General features: G+C 31.8%; 2 protein-coding genes across 3 annotated transcripts; both read left to right on the forward strand.

The window, feature by feature from the left end:
- Positions 1-5,768: 5,768 nt before the first annotated feature.
- Positions 5,769-12,916, forward strand: LOC121217620 (copper-transporting ATPase HMA4). Of its 2 annotated transcripts, none has more exons than XM_041093323.1 (9): positions 5,769-6,259; positions 6,824-7,110; positions 7,466-8,205; positions 8,360-8,831; positions 8,923-9,090; positions 9,938-10,192; positions 10,887-11,009; positions 11,490-11,987; positions 12,281-12,916. In XM_041093323.1, exons 2-9 carry the CDS (start codon positions 6,829-6,831, stop codon positions 12,704-12,706), a joined length of 2,964 nt encoding a protein of 987 aa, XP_040949257.1. In that variant the 5' UTR covers positions 5,769-6,259; positions 6,824-6,828; the 3' UTR covers positions 12,707-12,916. The 2 variants fall into 2 exon arrangements, with proteins under 2 accessions (XP_040949257.1, XP_040949258.1); XM_041093324.1 differs by having other exon boundaries at positions 5,769-6,131.
- A 1,370-nt stretch (positions 12,917-14,286) lies between these two features.
- Positions 14,287-17,074, forward strand: LOC107959311 (ADP,ATP carrier protein 1, mitochondrial). The gene is made up of 4 exons (XM_016895335.2): positions 14,287-14,609; positions 15,400-15,931; positions 16,027-16,398; positions 16,497-17,074. Exons 2-4 carry the CDS (start codon positions 15,416-15,418, stop codon positions 16,791-16,793), a joined length of 1,185 nt encoding a protein of 394 aa, XP_016750824.2. The 5' UTR covers positions 14,287-14,609; positions 15,400-15,415; the 3' UTR covers positions 16,794-17,074.
- Positions 17,075-22,130: the final 5,056 nt, after the last annotated feature.

Consider the following 22,130-nt stretch of genomic DNA (forward strand, 5'->3'; position numbering starts at 1 on the left):
AATTCCATTGTGTTTAAATCATATTTAAATAGAATAAACTACACCAATTCCATTAAACTATTATGAAATTTTCATTTTGGTTATTTAGTTTCAAATTTCAGAATTTTTTTTTGTTTAAGTTACTAAACTATTTAAAAAAATTTATTTAAGTTGTTACTAGGCTATTTTTCTAAAATCCGCTTAGCGAATTTCAAATGACGATTCGACAATTAATACAGTAGATTAAAACATATCGATGAGTAAAAAAATATAATTTAGATCCAAGTTGATAAGATGGTCGCTGTCGAATATCAAATAAGAAAGTTATTTGAGTTTGGTTAACTGATTCATGTTGGTAAAAGGTGTTTCATGAAAACGAAAATTTGATTGTTAAAAGAGAAAACGAAAGAGAGCTTTTAATTGGTTTAGACAATACAAATAGAAAACATCATGCTGTAGAGACTTTAATAGTTAAGTGACTTAAATGAAAACTTTTAAAAAATTTAATGATCATTTTATAATTATTTTAAAATTTAAGAACCAAAATATAAATTTATTAATGATTTAATAATTTAAGACCCACTAGTTTAAGATAATAAACTACAAATTTTTAAATAATTCAGTAATTTAAATAAAAAATTTAAATATATGTTTTTAAGATTTTCAGTTAGCAGTGATTGACCATCCACTAGCTAACGTGGAGTACACACTACTGGGTGTAAGGCCAAGCCCAACGGTTGACGACCAAAGTCATCCAACTTGAAAATGGCCGATTATCATTGATTAACAAAACCTTGATATAGTAGCGAGCTGACTAGATTTTTTTCCTTTTTAAAGTAGGTGATGAGAAGGTATAATATAAGAAAGGAAAAAGGAAGAGTAGCGCAGCTTAGAAAGATAAAGGGGTCAGTAAACTTTGGGTTTGCCCTAAAAGATGACATATCCCATTCTGGAGCAATTCAAATAATGTGGCCATGCTCAGGATTATGTATTTTTAACATTATAGATTAAGATTTGAACCCTAATATTTAATATCAGCATAAGATTTTCTTTACTACTCACTCCGTTAGATTGTTGGTGGTTTAAGAAGAAGAAACTTCTCAATTTGGGACCATCTAATTTCTCTTTTTCTTTTTGAGGAGCCCCTACTGGACCATGGGAATAATTTTTAAAATAATATATATATGAAATTTCCCGTCGGTTTAAGAAAATAAATTTGATTTTCATTATAAAAATTCGAAATCATCTGAATTTATATATATAAATAATATATATTTATATTTGTATTTACAGATATGCTCGTCTGTCCGTATCAAAAAAGTTAGAGTCTTACCAACACACGCGACACTTCCATTATAGGTTTCTAAATAAAAAGGATTTAATTTTAAAAATTTTAATAAAAATGTTAGATAATTTAGTAAAATGTTAGATATTTGGTAAATCCATATAAATATCGGTAAAGTCTTAGATATTTCGGTAAATCCAAAATGTTAATTGCTTTGGTAAAATTTTAGATATTTTGGTAAATCCATATAAAAATTGGTAAATCAATACAAATATTGGTAAAGTCTTAGATATTTTGGTAAATCCAAAGAAATATTGACCAATTCAAATCATTAAAAATAAGGGTAAAGTAACAAAAATTTTGGTAATTGTTAAGACTTGTATAGGGTTAGAAAATTTGGAAATATTGGTAAAATCTTGGAAAATTTGGTGAAGTCTCGTAAATATTTGTAAATCTATAGAAATTTTGACAAATTGTTAGATATATTGGTAAATCCTTAGAAATATTAGTAAATTGTCAAATATTTTGGTAAGTCCTTAAAAATTTTGGTAAATGGTAAATCATTAGATATATTGGTAAATTGTTAGAAATATTGGAAAATCGTTAGATATATTGGTAAATCATTAGATACTTGGTAAATTATTAGATATTTTGGTAAAGTCGTAGAAATTTTGGTAATTGTTAAGACTTTGTATAAGGTTTAGAAAATTTGGAAATATTTTTAAGTCTTAGAAATTTTGATAAAGTAACATAAATATTGGTAAATCCATAAAAATTTTGGTAAATTGTTAGATATTTTGATAAAACATTACGAATTTTGGTAAATCATTAGATGTTTTGGTAAACCTTATAAATTTTGGTAATTTGTTCGATATATCAGTAAATCATTAGAATTTTTAGTAAACCATTAGATATATAGGTAAATTGTTAGATATTTTGGTAAATCCTTAGAGATATTGGTAAATTGATGGAAATATTTAGAAATATTGTTAATTTGTTAGATATTTTGATAAAGTGATAGAAATTTTGGTAATTGATAATACTTGGTATGGTGTTTAGAAAATTTTAAAATATTAGTAAAGTCACATAAATATCGATAAGTAGAAAATTTGGTAAACCGTTACATATATTAGCAAGTTCTTAAAAATATTGGTAAATGGTTAGAAATATTAGTAAATGGTTAGATATTTTGGTAAAGTTATAGAACTTTTGGTGGTTGTTAAAACTTGGTACATGGTTTTGAAATTTTGAAAATATTGGTGAAATCTTATAAATTTTGGTAAAGTTTTATAAATATTGGTAAAATGATAGATGTTTTGGTAAACATATAGATATTTTGATAAATCCTTAGAAATTATATTAGTGAAACGATATTTAAGTAAATCTTTAGAAATTTCGGTAAATCGTTAAATATTTTAGGGAATTCTTAGAAATTTTGTTAAAGTCATATAAATTTTGGTAATTGTTAAAGCTTGATATGTGGTTTAAAAAATTTGGAAATATTGGTAAAATGTTAATAAATTTGGTAAAGTCTCATGAATATTGAAAAAATGATAAAAAATTTAATAAATTGTTAGATATTTTGGTAAATCCTTAGAAATGTTGATAAACTATTAGATATATTGGTAAAACGATATAAATTTTGGTAAATCGTTAGGTATATTGATAAATAATTAGATATATTGGTAAATCCTTAAATATTTTGATAAAACCACAGAACTTTTGATAATTGTTAAGATTTTATTTAGGGTTTAGAAACTTTTGAAATATTTGTAAAATCATAAAAAAAATGGTTAACTCATAAATGTTGGTAAAATAATAGAAATTTTAATAGCTCGTTAAATAATTTGAAAGATCCTTAGAATTTTTAGTAAATTGTTAAATATATTGGTAAAACAATAAAAATATTAGCAATTGTTAAGACTTGATATGAGGTTTAGAAAACTTTGATATATTGATAATATCTTATAAATATGGGTACATTGATATTTTTGTTAAATCATTATATAATTTATTAATTTATAGTATAAAATTTCGAAATGCACAAGTTGTTAGTTATTTGGACCGCATTATGAATGTTGTATAAAGAAAATACAAATCCTCATTTCTTTGAATTTGACCACACTTTACTAACTTTACATGAAAAATATTTATTAAATTATATCATGTAATCCATATCTAAAAAGAAAAAAAATTGAAATAACTAAGATAAAAAATAGTAATAGTTAACATCCGTAATTAGACAATCGATTTACTAACAAAAGTGCACCATTCATATATACCTATCATCATCCCTTACAGTTGTAAACAACAATTTAAATGCTGCTAAACCCAATATTTTCATTATCGTCTTGTGCATCTCCGTTTGGTCTATCTTAATAAATTTTAAAAACCAAAATCAATGGTTTTTTGTCATCAAGTCATCAACAATGCCCATTCCCTCGTAATAAAATTAATATTGTAGAGAAATATTGAAAGGAATTAAGAGAGTGTCAAACAAATGACATAAATCAAACTTTCTATATGTTTAAAAACATCATAGCTGAAAGTTAAATGAACATGTTTAAATTTAAGAAGCAATTTACTTATGTTCCGCACCTTTTAATTTATTTACTTGAAATGAAAAGCTTTTTGTCAATTAGCCGTGTACGTGTCAATTCAAGATAAAAAAAAAAGTTGATTAATGTTATAACTAAAATGCATATTCTTATACAATTTATTGTGTTTGTTAGCATGAGAATGTGAAACAAGCAGCTTATACTCGAAGGGATAATGAAAATTAGAACAAAATAAAACTAAATAAAATAAAATTAGATGATGAAACAAATACTAATCCCCCAAATTGATTAAAAAAATACATTCATTTGAAAACAATTTCTCAACAACCAATTGGTATAAAAGAATGCGCCAAATGAACAAATAAAAAACATTAAAACACCAATAAATATATATGTAAAAATATTTATTAAAAAACCATACAAAAACATGTGTAAAAATCTTAATAATTCTAATTACAAGATTAAGAGGAAAAAACGGATAGTTTTAATATTGTTGAAAAATGGTGGTGGCGGTGGGGCCCGTAATGATGAATGGTGAGCTGAGAGTGGATGGGTTGACAATGATGAACGTCGGGATAGGAAGCGTCAGTGATGATAAATGGCAATTAGGGAGGGGAAAAATTATTATTTTTCCGTGATGGGAGTAGATGGGTTAGAAATGCTGAATGGCGAGATGGGAGTGGATAAATCAACGACGATGAACGGCAAAATCAGAGAGGTCAATGATGACGAACGACGACAGGGGAGAGAGGAACGACACAGGAGAAGGGAGGGCTTTTTTATTTATTTCCACAACATGACTTTTTATTTTTTTGGTTACTGATTTCCGGGTAATACCGGTTTCTTCATTTTCTCCTATTTTATTTATTTATTCACTTTCTGGATTTCTTTTACATATAATCTAACCGCTCTCACTTTTGGGAGCTTAGGCTAAGTTAATATTAATTTTTCTTCTCGTAGCTTATGCTAGAATTTCTGCAATACGTTTTTTTTATATGAATGTATAAATTGACTACATAAAATAATAATTACTAATTATTATGAGCTTATAACAAGAAATATTATAAGGCAATATTCATGCATTTGGTTTATTATGATGCAGGTTTTGACTTTTGACATTACAATTAAAAAGGGTGAAATTTATTAAATAAATAGTAAGCTGTTAATACCAGAAACAAAAAGTACGTTTTATCAAAGCCAGCCTGACGCATACAAGTTTCGAAGTGTTCGTTGGCTAAAATTATACTAAAATATTCTTTTTAACAGTAATAACAAATCAAATTATAAATATTTTACGAGTAACTTTGTCCTATACGAAAATCAAAGCATGTCCGATTCCATCATTTAACTCCCTCCATTTTGTTAATTATTTTATGTTAGAAGATTTAGGGTAGGTTGGGATTCAAAGGATTTTATCTTTTATTGGTAAATTATGATTGAGAGAGTCGAGAAATCTTAAAATCTTCATTTTGAATATTTCTTTCTTATGTTGAGAGTAATTATTGGAGTATCTTTATTGATAAGTTTAATGTGTTGTTATGATTATTTTATGACACATTTTTAGATATTATTTAGAGAGATTTTTTAATTACAAAATATTTAAATGAATGATTTATGATAAATAAAATCGATGTTAAATTGCATTTACCTTTTTGCGCTTCTTCTAAGATAAAACAAAAAGAGAAGAAATTGATCATGGGTAACAAAATGGGGAACTGGAACAGAGGAAAGAAAGCATAAATTTTTTGTTATTATAAAAAAAATTATTATGGGTTCAAATAATTAGTATAGGAAAGAAAATGTTTTAATGTTTAAAAAATGGAAAGTTTTAATTTAATATCGGCCTTAATTTATTTTTATTTAATGATTTAAAAAAATTAATGAATTTTACACTGGTGTAGAAATATATGTATATATAGCATAAAGATAGCGGTGATCCGTGGGTTAGTTAAGCAAGGTGGTGGGAAATGGCATATAAGACGTTAAGTTCAAATATTCATTTTCCTCCATTATATAAATTTGACTAAAAAAGACGAACAGAAACCCTCCCTCGAAAAGCCAAACTCTGCCACTTTCTCTTCTTTCTCCTGCGACCGTCCATTCCATTCCATTCTCCCTTCCCCTTCACTTCTCATTGGGAACAAAATTCCAATTCCTTCTCAAACCTTAGCAAATATAATCTACTTTCCATTCTAAAACCCTAATCATTTCCCCCCTCTTTTTTTTTACATAAAAAGAACTTTCACTTTTCATTTATCTTTTTCCCCAATCAAAACAAATACTCACCCTTAACCACCCTGTGAAAAGAGGTCTCTCTGAATTTTTTTTTTGTATATACATGTGTGTGCTTGTGTGTGCGTTTATTTTTTTTCTTCTTATGTCAGAACTACGAGTTTTAGTTGTTTGGCCTGTTTAAACTTCTGGATTTTTTTTAAAGGTTATCTTCTTTGTTTATTGATTCATATTCCGAGTTGACAGAAATTAATATTTTTGAAGTAAAAGTAATTCGTTTCAGCTTGAATCGTGAAATTCTCTTCTGGAATTGATTTGTATTCACGAAAGTTTATCTGTGGACTTCATGTTATTTATATATGGTCGATAATTTAGAACTTTAATTTCTAAGTAACTTTTATCGTGTTTGATTTGTACAAAGCCTCGGCGGCTTTTTTTATGTGCTTTGTTTTTGCTCCTATTTTTTTACTTCCCCTTGATTGCGTAATTATCTAATAATACCATTCAATTGTTTATTTTTATTGCTATCTGATATTTACAGTTGTTTTAAAGTAATGATTGAACCCTGATTTTGTTGTCTCTTTTTTAGTTCAATTTTATGCAACATCGAGCAGAAAAGTTTTTGCTCCTATCTTTCACTAAAATTTGTTTTAAGCTTCACAAATTGACCGTGAAATTATGCATTGGAAACCGTTTTATTACTGAAGAAGTCTAAACTGCGATGTATACACATATTTATATTTATGTTTTGCTTACCATGTTTTCACAGGAGCCATGAATATTAATGTTGGAGACAATAAAATGGAACTGAATGGGAGGGATGATCTTAAGAGGCCTTTGCTGGAGCCCTCAGATAGTGTTTGCGTAACTATACCTGAACCTGTTGATAAGCTGGAAAAGAAGAGAACAGTGATGTTCAAAATAGGGAATATCAAGTGTGCATCTTGTGTGACTTCCATAGAATCTGTGCTTGGAGAGATCAACGGTGTTGAGAGTGTATCAGTGTCACCGATTCATGGCCACGTGGCAATTGAGTATGTTCCAAAGCTCGTCAATGTAAGTTTTAAGAAATTGATTGAATCTTTATCCTTATAATGTGGAGAATGATTTATGGTCACTACTCACAATAGACTACTTTGGCAACTTGGTTATTCTAACTACCCATACTGCCACCATGATGGCACCATGGTCAAGCGTATAAAATTTATTCAGTGCAAGTGTAGTGCTAAATCTTTGGTTCTTAAACCATGTTTCTCTTATACGCTTCAACACTTTGTGGAGATCTTAATCTGTGGGTTTATCTTCATGAATTTAATTTGTCTTTTGGTATTTCTTTGTGGTTTTCCTCATAATTAGTTTATATCTTTCTATTGTTGGTAACTCAAAAGAACTTGTTTGTATTTTATTTTAGCCAAAATTAATTAAAGAGACAATAGAGGATGCTGGTTTCCCTGTTAAGGAGTTTTCAGAGCAACAGATAGCAGTCTGCCGGCTCAGGATTAAGGGAATGGCATGTACAAGTTGTTCCGAATCCCTTGAACGTGCTCTAAAGTTCCTTGATGGAGTTAAAAAGGCAGTTGTTGGTCTAGCTCTTGAAGAAGCTAAGGTTCACTTTGATCCCAATATTACTGATTCTGATCGCATCATTGAAGCAATAGAAGATGCTGGCTTTGGAGCTGATCTCATTAGTTCTGGAAATGAAGCAAACAAAGTACATTTGAAACTTGAAGGAGTGTCATCAGTGGAGGATATGAATACTATTAAGTCCTACCTTGAGTCAGCCATAGGTGTAAATCACGTCGAGATGGACTTGGAGGAAAAAAGGGCCACTGTCAACTATGACCCAGACTTTACTGGTCCAAGATCCATTATTGAAGCTGTACAAGAAGTTGCTCATGGATCATACAAGGCAAGCTTGTATATACCTCCTAGACAAAGAGAAACTGAGCAGCACCATGAAATTAATAACAATAGGAATCAGTTCCTTTTAAGCTGCCTGTTCTCAGTTCCTCTGTTCATATTCTCCATGGTGCTTCCAATGCTTCCTCCTTTTGGTGATTGGTTAGAGTACAAGATCTACAACATGTTTACTGTCGGATTGCTTCTGAGATGGGTTCTTTGCACACCAGTACAGTTCATTGTTGGCCGAAGGTAATGAGTTGGTAGTCATTTTCCATGTAGAATATTAGCTACTTTTATTTTTTTGGGGTCAAAGATTCAGCATTTCCATTCCTCAGGAGAGGCATATACTAATTGTGACCAGTTCTTGCAGCGTAACCATTCTGTCTTTTGATGTCTCTATCAGGTTTTATAAAGGATCATACCACGCATTGAGACTGAAATCTGCTAATATGGATGTTTTAGTAGCCATGGGCACCAATGCTGCATACTTTTACTCTGTTTATGTAGCAATTAAGTCTCTGAGCTCTGACACATTTAAAGGACAAGATTTTTTTGAGACAAGTGCAATGCTGATATCCTTTATTCTCTTAGGAAAATATTTAGAGGTGTTGGCTAAAGGGAAAACATCAGATGCTTTAGCCAAGCTGACAGACCTTGCTCCTGATAGTGCATGTTTGCTGATATTAGATGATGATGGAAATGTTGTCTCAGAGGTGGCAATCAGCACCCAACTAATACAAAGGAACGACATAATCAAGATCATTCCTGGCGAGAAAGTTCCTGTTGATGGCATTGTCATTGATGGTCAAAGCTATGTGAATGAGAGTATGATCACAGGGGAGGCACAACCTATTGCTAAAAAGCCTGGTGACAAGGTACTCTTTTCCTGCCTTTTTTATTTTGTTTGTTAAGGTATGCCTGACTTTATTAAATGTTGAATTCTTTTAATTCAATTGCTATGAGCAGGTTATTGGTGGAACTATGAATGAGAATGGATGTTTACTGGTCAAGGCTACTCATGTTGGGTCAGAGACTGCGCTTTCCCAAATTGTTCAGCTTGTTGAAGCTGCTCAGCTCGCCAGTGCACCTATTCAGAAAATTGCTGACCGGATTTCTCGGTTTTTTGTTCCTGCAGTAACTTCCTTTTTCCTTGCCCAAAATTTTGTTTGTACCATTTTTATTGCTATTTCTTAAAACTGATGGGTATAATTTCTTTTTCTTGATTTTTCTTTAGTTGAAAGGCTTCTTTGCTTCTTGTTAACTTTTTGAAATATTTAAAAACTTTCAAACTATTATCATTAATTTGGAATGTATCAAATAGCTCTAATCATCCATACCTCAGGTTGTCAGCTGGAGGTTGGATTCCCTGAACTCTATAACATGATTCTTTCTGTTTTTGGTTTAGATCTTTTTCACTATAATTGTAGACAATGGACTTGTTTGTTGGCTGGTTTATTCATTTGAACCTTTAATTGATCTTCTAGGTTAAGCCAAAGTTCTAAACCATATATTGTGCAGAAGTAAAAAAAACAAAATCAAAGAGAGAGAGACTGATTTATGGATGATCTTATTTATGATAACTTATTTTGTGTATGACGCACAGCTGCACTCATACTGCTTGCAAAGAGGCCAACATGGCAAAATGAATATGGCTGGAAACATCACTGATAAACAAAGAACATCTTTTTCTTACTTTCAACACAATTTTGCTTTTTTTCCGTGGAAAACAGATTATTTTTTATTGAATGACTATTGATAACTAATATTTCCTACTGCTTTTAATAGTTTAGGCTTACAAGTTGTGCTGTGTATGTGGTTTTTGTTTTACTTTGCACTTTCTCTTAATCTATTTGCATTAATGAAGAGTGTAGAACTTGAGCATCATGCTGGGCTTTATGTAACTAATTATTCCTTTTGTTACATAATGCATCTCTATGCAAATTTCTAACAGAATGTATCATTTTTTTTGGTCCAATATCAGATTGTTCTCACTGCATTTATCACTTGGTTGGGATGGCTGATCCCTGGGGTTATTGGTATTTACCCTAAACATTGGATCCCGAAAGGCATGGATAAATTTGAACTTGCACTCCAGTTTGGTATTTCAGTGTTGGTGGTTGCTTGCCCATGTGCTCTAGGACTAGCAACCCCTACAGCTGTCATGGTTGCCACAGGGAAGGGTGCTTCACTTGGTGTGCTGATTAAGGGTGGAAATGCCCTTGAGAAGGCACACAAGGTATAACCATTTTGTGTTTAGAAAAACCTAGAACAGGTTAAGGTTGAATTTGGGTTGATAACTTAGTATGTATGAGTTTACAATCATAATTGAGCATTATTAGCAACTTTCTCTGTCCTGAAAAATTTGTCGATTGATAATTATACTCGGTTCTCGGTTCGGAATTGTGTGAACAAAAAACACAACTCATTGCCATTATCAGATTTGCCGACCTTTTAGTTATAGTTTTAAGTAGTAGTCATTTTTGGAAGTTATCTACTATGGATTCATTCTAAAATAATTGTTTTTGCCTAGGAAAATAGCAACTTTTATCTATCAAACTGCATATCAACTAACATTTTATAAAAATGTGGATTTCTTTAAAAAGGGCATCACCCTTTGATTTTATATTTCATGGTTGTTGCTTGTAGTGGAAGGTCACTTCTTCATTTCAGATAACCAGAATATCAGCTTCGATACACTTTTGTCAGTGTCATTTATAATTTTATAACAATATAACAGATGTCTTGTTCAGAAGTGTTGTTTATTGCCTTACCTTTATGAGTCCTTTAACAACAAAACAATGCATTGGCCAATATATACACACAGTAATACAAGGTGAACCTAGGTCTCGGAAGTTGGATAGATTTAATGTAACGAGTTCCCTTGCAGATGACTGTTGCAACCTGAACTACCTGCTCTCTTTATCCTGTAGGTGAAAGCAATTGTGTTTGATAAGACGGGGACATTGACAGTTGGGAAACCTGAGGTTGTAAATGTTATGCTCTTTTCAAGCGTGTCAATGGAAGACTTCTGCGATGTTGCTATTGCTGCTGAGGTACATGCCTAGCTTTTTGTACTCTCCTGATTCTATTTAGTGAAGTTGCTAGGGAACAAATATAGAAAAGCTTCGTGAGAAATTTGGATAGCTCTAATTGTACAACTAGATCTGAATTTTGTTACTTTTGGTTTTTGGGGAGTGTAAATATTAAACCAAAGCTTATTTTGAAAGAAGATGCAATTCTATATATTAGATTTACCCAAAGTTGATATCCTTTTTTCCTTTTTAGAGCTATGGCATCTTGAATGGTGCAAAATGCCATTGAATGACTTAAGCTAGTTAACCCAAACTTTTATCTGTTTATTGCAATCGATTCAAACATCTGTTTTCATCTAATTGATTCCTCGATGACCGTTAACCATTTTCCATCCAATCAGAAATGGCTTCAGTTTATTGCAATAAAATAGTAGGGGTTTGGATGGTTTTCTTAATTTTAATTTTAGGGGCTTTTTTTACATTTAAGCCTTAAAATTTCAGGCAAATAGTCAACATCCAATAGCCAAAGCTTTCCTGGAGCATGCTAGAAAATTGCGTCAGAAGATAGAATCTAACAGGCAATCCAATAATCAACATGTCACAGAGGCAAAGGACTTTGAGGTGCACCCTGGCACTGGGGTGAGCGGAAAAGTTGGTGACAAAATGGTCTTAGTTGGGAACAAGAGGCTTATGCAGACTTATAATGTCACAGTTGGTCCTGAGATTGAGGGCTACATTTCAGAACATGAGCAACAGGCTCGAACATGTGTCTTAGTTTCCATTGATGGAAAAATTGCTGGAGCTTTTGCAGTAACTGATCCAGTGAAGCCGGAAGCTAAGAATGTCATATTGTATCTTCATTCAATGGGGATCTCAAGCATCATGGTAACTGGTGATAACTGGGCTACTGCAACTGCCATAGCCAAAGAGGTTGGAATAGAGAAGGTAATTGCCGAGATGGATCCAATAGGAAAAGCTGATAGGATCAAAGATTTGCAGGTAAGCTTCTTTTCTTTTTCCTTTCACTTTCCTTGTCTTTCTTTATTTTATGGCTTTATTCTCAAAAACGCATTATGAAAGGCTATTCATAGGGTGAAAAAGTTGTGAAATTCTGGTCGTTAGAAAGTGACAATTAGATTTATTATATGCCTATGAATAATAATTTGCTGAGGCATGGTGGTATTCTAGTAAATTTTCAATAAATAAATTGGATGAACGGTAGGGGTGAGAACGAGAGCTTGATATTCAGTACATAACATCTGATCATTATTTACCTTAAATATGGAACGCAGATGAGAGGTTTGACGGTTGCTATGGTGGGAGATGGAATAAATGACTCACCTGCTTTGGTGGCGGCGGATGTAGGCATGGCAATTGGTGCTGGTACTGATGTAGCCATAGAAGCAGCTGACATAGTTCTTATCAAAAGCAACTTGGAAGATGTAGTTACCGCAATAGATCTGTCGAGAAAGACCATTTCCCGCATTTGGCTTAACTATGTGTGGGCCCTTGGTTACAACATTCTGGGCGTGCCAGTTGCTGCTGGAATCTTATATCCCTTCACAGGAGTTAGGTTACCACCTTGGCTAGCTGGTGCATGCATGGCCGCCTCCTCTCTTAGTGTTGTTTGTTCTTCTCTGTTGTTGCAGTCTTATAGGAAGTCTTGGGTATTTCAAGATACAAAAAGAGGACATAGCCATTGCTCCAAATCCACATGATGGGACATTCTCCGGTATTTCCATATTCAACTGCATATTATCAGTTATTAACATGGAAATGTAGAAGGTCCTTCAATTACATTTCTTGTATAACTAAAATTGTCAAGTCTTGTCAGTCTGGGATTATTGGATGGGTCATTTCCAATGAAGTGATTGGCATACATACATGAAAAATTATGGAAATATAAAGGTCTATATATTGGATGGGCACTGTAGCTTTCTAATGTTTCAATAGTCACAAATGCATGTGGCGTTTCAAGTTCTAAGCATTTCATCCAATTTCGAGAACCATTGTAGATTTGTCTCTTCATCGGTAACACTTGTAAGTGTTTTAGCAAGTTAAGAAGAATGAGCTAAGAAAAAGAAACACAATTAAATTTTTTAGTAGATATGAAATTAAGTAGACATGTCGATGATGGGTCCCATCATAAAGCCATTCCCCCCCCCCCTAAATTCATCTTCCAGTGCTTGTTAGTTTTTTCCATTGAAGTTCATAATTAAAATTATATATATTTTAACAAAAAAGAAAAAATGGTTAAAATATATTGTTATTTCTTGTATATTTACAATTTGAGATTTAGTTGTTATACTTAAAAAGTTAAGAGTTAAGTCTTCTAACTTATTTTTTTTTAAATTCCAGTCAAATTATACCAATTGTAGGTATTTTTCATCAAAATTTGTCAATTTAGCATGTTAATTAAGTTGTCCTCGTGATAGGGCGTATGATTTATGTAAATTAAACAAGTAAACAAATTTTAGCGGAAACTATAAACGAAATTGATGATTGAATTGGGAAAATAATAAGAGAAGATGGACTAAATCTTAAATTCTGTAAAAGTATAGGACTGATATCATATTTCAACTAAATAAAATGTGCATACAATCTACCGTTATTGATATTTCTTCCTCAAATGGAAGACAACAGCTTTTGATTCCTAGTAAAGAAGCAAACAAAACAGCAGCATGTAAAAGTTAGGCTACTGGTATTGCTTTACTGGGTTAGGGCGGGTTCATCATTTTTTGGCGTGGGGGTATCTGCTAACATTACCTAATCTGTAATCACCCATATTTCAATCTAACATACAGAATATCTTATAAAAATAACATAATACAACAATTATCTACACAAATTACCTATCCTATAAAAATAACTCATGCAATTCATTTATTTATAATATATTAGATTTATTATTTATAAATATATATATTATGAAATATAAACTTACTTATTATATAAATAATCAAAATTTGCTATTTCAGTTCTATAAAAAATGGTTATTTAAACTGAAGTAATGTGGTTTTTCTTTTTCTTTTTTTCAATAATTTAAATATGTAAAATTTAATTTTAATTTATTACATAAATTCATTTAATAAAAAAAATATAATCAAGATCAGAATTTATATTCTTTAAACTCATCCTTTTATTTTATTTGAAAAAAGGATACATATTTGATGATAAATTAGAAGATAATTTTCAGGTGTATGAGTATCAATCAAAATCGAGTAATAATTTCATGTTCCTTCCCCATGCAATGGGAACTATCCATTCATAATATATACAATATATTATTCCTTGGATAAGTTTTTTATTCCTTTTCATTCTTTTCTAGGTTTTTTTTCCCCTAGGGAAACTGCTAGGTTTTCTGTGCCAATTACATAATTTATATGTGAGGTGTGATTGCTTTGAGGGATAACTGTTTTTCTGGTTTTATGGGCATGCTTTCATTTCGGCTTACATTCTGCTATTGCTCTTGTATTTTTAACTCCTCTTTCTTCTTCTTATAAACCCCCATTTCTGCCCTCTTTTACTTGTCTCCCTCTTTAATTTCTTTTCTTTCTTTTGCCTTCTTTATATCTCTTTCATTTTTTCTTTTGCTCGTTTCGTTGCATATTTTTTTTACAGGTCAGTCAGTACTATTTAGTCTTAAATACATCTTTTTATTTTTTTTATTTTTATGATTTCTATTGTGTATGTCTTTCAAAGAAAATGCAATTTTCAATGAAAGCTGTATATGATAATAATTCGTATTATTTAGATTTAATATATTTGTATATTCTTGTTTTTTTTTTCTTTTGTGTGTGTATGTTTTGAATTACTTTTTATACTATGTTTATATTGTGTAATCGTGAATAATATTACTGGACGTGATATTTTGGCAATTGGTTTGATTTGAACTGAATCATTGCAGACATGTTCTTTTTGGCGCCTTTGGTTCACGGTAACAGCTGACCTTAAACCAATCATTAGAAAGATCTTTTCTTTCTATGTCCCAATGAATCATTTTACTATATTACTAACATGAAATCTCACAGATTAAACATTGATCTCATCAAAAAGATTAACTTGATTTTCCTCCCCTCAAATCATTTCCTTACTAAATGTTTCTTCTCAACATAACCTACATTGGCATTGTGTAAAATTAGTCTTTGATACTAAGAGGGATCTTTTTGGTTAGATAGTGCAACCATGGAAAATGAAGCTTATTCACAAGAAAAGCCTCTACCTTATGATCTGGGGGACAAGTTTTCATTTGTTTCAATTTCAACTAGTTTTTATTCTCTTTCACTGTGTCAACATGGAACTTAAATGGGTTCTTGTTTATAATCGTATAGGGCCATATATCGTTGTCATCTTTTCCAAGTTTTGTTCTTTACCAACTCATTTTATTCATAATATTTGGGTTCCTGATTAGGTTGTTTATTGGAGAAATGATGGCTGATAGGCACCAACATCCTTCTGTCATGCTAAAGATTGCTGGACAACTCCATCTTGGTTCCAGCCTTTCTCAAGATGTTCGATATCGGTATGGAGGATTCCAAAGGCCTGCTGTACATCAGAAGCGTTTTGCATCTGCAAGTTGCAATGCAACACTACAGCATCCCATGACTCAGCTGGCATGCCACCCAGTAAGTTATAATCTCTCATTGTTTGGATCGAGTTCATCACCTGTATGTGCCCAGGCTCCATCAGAGAAAGGTATTTCCGGTTTTGTTATCGATTTCCTCATGGGTGGAGTTTCTGCTGCTGTGTCCAAAACTGCTGCTGCTCCTATTGAACGTGTCAAGCTCTTAATCCAAAACCAGGATGAGATGATTAGAGCCGGTCGCCTCTCCGAACCTTACACTGGTATTGGTAATTGCTTTAAAAGAACAATAGCAGATGAAGGCATGATGTCTTTGTGGAGAGGAAATACAGCTAATGTGATCCGTTATTTCCCGACTCAGGTTCTTAACGTCTTCACAGAAACCCCCTTATCTTCATTACAATTTAGAATTTAGATCTGCCTGCTCACTTACATTCTCTGATTCTGCGTTTACAGGCCTTGAACTTTGCCTTCAAGGATTACTTTAAAAAACTGTTCAACTTTAAGAAGGACCGTGATGGCTACTGGAAGTGGTTTGCTGGGAACTTAGCATCTGGTGGTGCAGCTGGTGCCTCTTCCCTTCTCTTTGTCTATTCCCTGGATTATGCTCGGACTCGTCTGGCTAACGATGCCAAAGCCGCAAAGACAGGAGGGGAGAGGCAATTCAATGGCTTGGTTGATGTATACACCAAGACTCTCAAATCAGATGGTATTGCTGGCCTCTACAGAGGTTTCAACATTTCATGTGTTGGTATCATTGTGTACCGAGGCCTGTACTTCGGAATGTATGATTCTCTAAAGCCGGTTATCCTTGTTGGAAAGTTGCAGGTTAGTAGAATTTTTTTGTCTCTCTTTTGCATCAAGTAACATTCGTACTAAAGGATTACACTCACACCTGCATTATCTTATATTTTGGATAATATCAGGATAGCTTCTTTGCTAGCTTTGCTCTTGGTTGGGTTATTACAAATGGAGCAGGTCTTGCCTCCTATCCCATCGACACTGTCCGCAGAAGAATGATGATGACATCGGGTGAAGCCGTGAAGTACAAGAGCTCGATGGATGCGTTCTCTCAAATTCTTAAGAAGGAGGGCTTTAAGTCACTGTTTAAGGGAGCTGGTGCCAACATCCTGCGTGCGGTTGCTGGTGCGGGTGTGCTTGCAGGCTATGATAAGCTCCAAATGATTGTTTTCGGAAAGAAGTATGGTTCTGGTGGGGCATAATCATATGGCAACTACAGATGGGTCATCAAATTCATTTGCAATGTTATTTATTACATTCCAGATTTTGCCTTGCTTACCGCAAATATTATTTTTATTCTCTTTTTGAATAACTTAGTTTAGAGAGGTTGTCTCGTGTCCTAGAAGAACATTAGTCCTCTCATGGGAGGAATATTTTTACCCTGATTGCAACCGTACACTATACTACTTTTTGAAATTATGTATTGTCCTTTATATCTTAGGAAATTCCAAGGATATATACTTAATTATTACTTTGTTTTTCATCTTTTTCTTTTAATCATTACCGTATAAATAGTTATAATCACAATCAATCGTTACACATACATACATACATACATAATTTAATATGTAAACTAACAATCTGTATGCTCTCAAACTATAGTTGTTTTATACTTTCAAACTAATATTCATTTCAAGTTGAAAGATAAACTTATTATTGCAGTTTCTTTTTACATTATCTGTCTAAATTTGAAGGGCTAGCAGACAGATTCAAGTTACTACTCTCCTTATATAATGTTCTTTGGTGTCTAAACTTTCCCAGGCTTGAAGTCTTACTAGGAATTATTTTAACATTCATTGTTTAAAAAGTGTGATTAAAATTATTTGTTCCTTTGCAAAATCTTATAAGTTTTCAAAATATTTACTCTGGTAAACAGTAAATATTAATTTTATTGAAATTTAGATTTATTTAATTTTTTTAATAGTACAAAAACTAAAATGATAGAAATTAATTTTATCCGGTCACCTGCGAGGTATTTTCTCCATTTTTATACGGGTGCCACAAATGTCTTGAACTGTGATAAAAACATCGACGGCTGCATGCTGTTAGGGAAGAGGTAATTGGTTGACTCCATTACAAGTTGGGTCTAACTGGATTTGACTTTAGATGTTGTGTTTCATGCAGAGTTGTTGGATTATCTATTCTTAACCAATGATCATTCTAATAATATGATGGGAAAAAGTTCGACAATTTTTCGAGGATGAGCAATGAGTAATGATAATCATTCTTTTCACCGTTGTGCTTATTGGGTTCATCACGGAGCATGCATGCATTTGAAATAATTGGGGGGAAACAATAACCAAAAACTATAATGTGGTTTTATTTTTTCAAAATTTCCATCATAACAGTTGGACAACATGTTGGACTGGTGGCTATAAACCAAGGTTGTTGATGTTGTGTTCAAAGAAAGGGAGACAAAGCATCCTAGAAGAAGCATGGCTCAGAGTAGTAATCAAGCTGTGCCTACATGTTGTTAAACTGTATCTATATACAGTGAAGGCAGGTGCAATGTATATGTTCATCAATATTTATGTCTAAGTTGTTTTGCATCTAAATTTGTCTTTCCGCAGTTTCTACAAACCCTGCAAAAATAGGCTCTTACTCTCTCAGTAGTCTTTATTCTGGTGCATGTTGGTGCAATCTTGCTGTACATATTGTTAGGACTTATCAAAATTGCCTTGCTGTATGCTTACAGCAGCTAAATTGAGTATATATCCGTCTACCATCTTCTTTATCTTGTTCGGATACTGGACACATTTTTGGACCCTATATAGGAAATAATGCACTGCAGTCCATCAATGGAATAAAGTGATGTTGGAAATGATTGAAAAGCCAAATTTCATTCCCCTGCTGACGCATAAAGCTGTTTAACATGACTAGGCCACTGGAAATAACTCAAGAGTTGAGGGATGCTTACTTTTTTTGCTGCAAGAAAAATGATAGAATTGACACTAATTTCCATCTTCCTGTTTATGTTTCCTTAAGAAAACTTCAAGCCTAGGCTACTAGGACTCTTCATTTCTTTCTAAAAGTATCCTTATTTGACACTCAGACTGAATGTAGATAATGTAAATGGAAGGAGATAAAAGAAATTCTAGATAAAGTTAACATGTGATTGATGGGTTTGGTGTTAGACTTTAGAGATTCGGTTTACACAAAGTGTAGAGACAAAAGGAATGTAGGAATATAATGATTCGCAGTCCTTGCTTGCAAGCTAGGTTTGGTTTGGTTTTATTTTGTTTTGTTTTGTTCTGTTGGGTTTTTCCATTCACACATACACTCCACTCTCTGTCTGACTCATAATTCATTGTTTGCTTTCTCTGCTATCTCTCTCTCCCACATGCCTTACAGCTTTTGCTTTGTGTATCATGGAATGACAGTGATTAACATCACCCTATTGGTTTTAGTAGATTGTATATAGTCCAACCTGCGAAAAAAGTTATTATTAGCATTATTGGACCAACAAAATTATTGGGATGCAGGCAGACTGCACCACACAACTTTTTTTCTCCCTTCTCTGGGTCTGCCTGCTTTATCATATGAATGAAGAACCTATGTTCCATTTGTTTCAACAGAATGGGGAAAGTTAACCACTTGTGTACATATATTTCTGAAGATGAGTAATAAATTTCTTTTCATGGAATGAACCAGGTTAAAAGGTCACGTTAGTTCATCTAACACCATTTAGCACGATTTCTTAGTTAGGTAATCAAACTCAACTTCTCCTTTTGTTTCATGTTTATTCTAAACTACCCGAGTCTATAAATGGTAATGTCAAATATTTTATGTCGAGTAAAAGAAATTTTAAGAACAAAGGAGGCAAGCCCCCCTGTTTGTCTCCAAAGATAAAGGATGAAAAACTTGTTAATTATAATTAATTTAGAATTCACAAGTTTTCTACCTTTCTCCATTGGGATACCAAATAAAGTCTTAAAAAGTATGAAACCAGACATTTATGAGCCAAGTATTTAACGTTTAACCACGTTACTTTCCCTAGTGCAGAAAACAAAACACCCATATGTTTCAAACTGGATTTTAGGGTATACCTTAAGCTACCCAAACTATCTCAATTTCATATTTTTACTCTTTCTTTATTAGTACATTACTTTCATTAAAAAGTCTTTTTTTTTTCTCTCTCTCAACTTTTTAGTAAGAAATGTCTATAAATTAATTAAAGGACATAAAGATGGAAAAAGAAGATAGAACTATATATGGTGAAGTGTTGAGTAAATGATAAAAATCATCTGTAAAAAAGAAAAAGAGAATCCTTATCTTTTGCAGCACATGGTAGGGAAGCTGATAATAATAATAATTAAGTAATTAATTAATTAATCTCCACTCCCTGCATTGCATGTCCTAGGAATAATTTTGATTGCTGAAATCTTGATTCACAAGTTTGGTTTGAATTCTTTTGTTTTGCTTGCAATTGCCGGCCAACAACAATGTAGGTCCCCGCCATTGAGTCTTGATTCATTTTATTCCTTTTATGTTGTTTTTTTAAATAATTAAAAAACTGTCTTTGGCTCTATTATTTGGTTATATTTATGCAAACATATTATATCCTAACTCTTATATGGGTAAAACTGTGAATGCCAACCAAGTTTAGTCTTAGTTAGCATCGATTTTTAATGTTTCATTTTTATTTTCTATAACAATTTTCATTTATAATAATAATAACCATAAAATATAAAATATACTATTTACTCAATTAGTTTTCTACAACAACCTTTTGTCGTAAAATTAATTCTGTTGCTAATGGAAATAAAATAAAAATACTAATTAAGATGTTATTTAAATAAAATGTTTAAATTTTATATATAAACATACTGATAATATTTTATTAAATAAAATTATATATGTTAATTCTATTATCTATATATCTGACTGTTTAATATTATTGGTATATTATAACTTTTTATTTTAAAATTTTTTAAAAATCAAATATGATTGAAATTCCGTGTTTCAAATATTGTTATAAATGTATAACAATCATTTCTCTATAATATTTAAAATTTTGAGGGACAAATAATATTATTATAAAAAAAAAGTTGATTACGTGGAATTTTACTGCAAGTCATCTATTCTGGGGTACAATTACTTTTTTTTCTTCTTGAATTAACTAGGATTATCATCAAAAGCAAGCTGTTTAAAGAAAAGGATTAAAAGGCAAAACATGTGTTATGAAATCCGAGAATACAAAAAAGTGTTTGTGGGGTCTATTTTGTAAATTGCACTGTAATAAATATTGGGATTTGCTTCCACGTATTTATAACATTAGGTTTCGGTGTTAATAACAGCATTTTTGGTTTTGTTTCAACATGCCAATTGTGACGAACCATTAAGTCTGAATTTATTAGCAAAGAAGTGAGTTTTTTTAATTATCAATATAATTATGACTTAAAAAACATGTTAACTGCGATCGTGTATGCACGTTAGACTTTGGTTATTCCTTCAATTTGATTCCTTAATTATTTTTTATTCCATTAGTATAACAGACTTTCCTAACTAAACTTTGATAAAGGGTTTGAAAAAATTCAAAGGTTGATGGAAGAGCTGACTGGTGAACAAATCTGTTGCCAGTTGTGCCTACTCACCATCCCTAACGATAATTTTTGTTTTAGGAAAATGTTAACCAGTGATTAGAGAGTTGTTAAGATGATATTTAAAGGATTAGAAATGCCCGTAACTCAAATGTTTAATTTTTTGTATAAAAGGTGTTTAAAGTAAAAATGGAAGATGTCTGCTCCATAGAATCTACAAAAGCGAATTATTTATTTTTGAAACTTTTTAAACCAGCTTCAACTATATTTTCGTTTGGTTGACCTTCTCACCTTTTCCCAATTGATCAGCTGCAGCTGCGGTTGGTTTCTTAGCATTTTCAAGAGGTTTCCCTTCTGTTAGAGAGTGCCCATTCTCCTCTAGTTGACCAACTTTATCAAACAAATTACACTAAAATAAAATTATTATGCACGTATTCTCGGATCTCATATCAAGTAAAATAGTGAACTTTATGTATCAAGCAACACCATGACAAACTCTTGGCAAGTTATTTCCGTCAAGTGCGAATAGAACTTTAGGTCTATTAGTTATTCGATTATCCTAAAATATCGTATAATCGATTTAGAAAGTCACATTTCCAACACTGCAAGGAGATAAAATATGACTCTATCGTCAATAAACTAATGATGCGAGGCCTCTATTATCTCCATATATAAGCCCAAACGCAACAATTTAAAGAGCACTTAGTGCCTTCTTCCCCAATCAATACTATTCTAACCTTTTAACTCTCTTCATCCTCGTTGAGAACAGTGACTCTTTGCCTTAATTTAGGGTAAATCATCCTATATTCCTACTTGTTGATTCTACTGTTAACAAAAAGAAAAAAAAATTGAAATTTCATATTTTTAAATTAACAAATAAATATTATTTTTTTTAAAATCAACCACCTTAAAATAATCTCTAATTTTTAAGTATTTTGAACATTTGGTTTTATATCTCAATTAGAGTGTTGATGATTTCGAAGAGTGTAACTCTGGATA

This window comes from Gossypium hirsutum, chromosome D05 (assembly GCF_007990345.1).
Source record: "Gossypium hirsutum isolate 1008001.06 chromosome D05, Gossypium_hirsutum_v2.1, whole genome shotgun sequence".
NCBI lineage: Eukaryota > Viridiplantae > Streptophyta > Magnoliopsida > Malvales > Malvaceae > Gossypium > Gossypium hirsutum.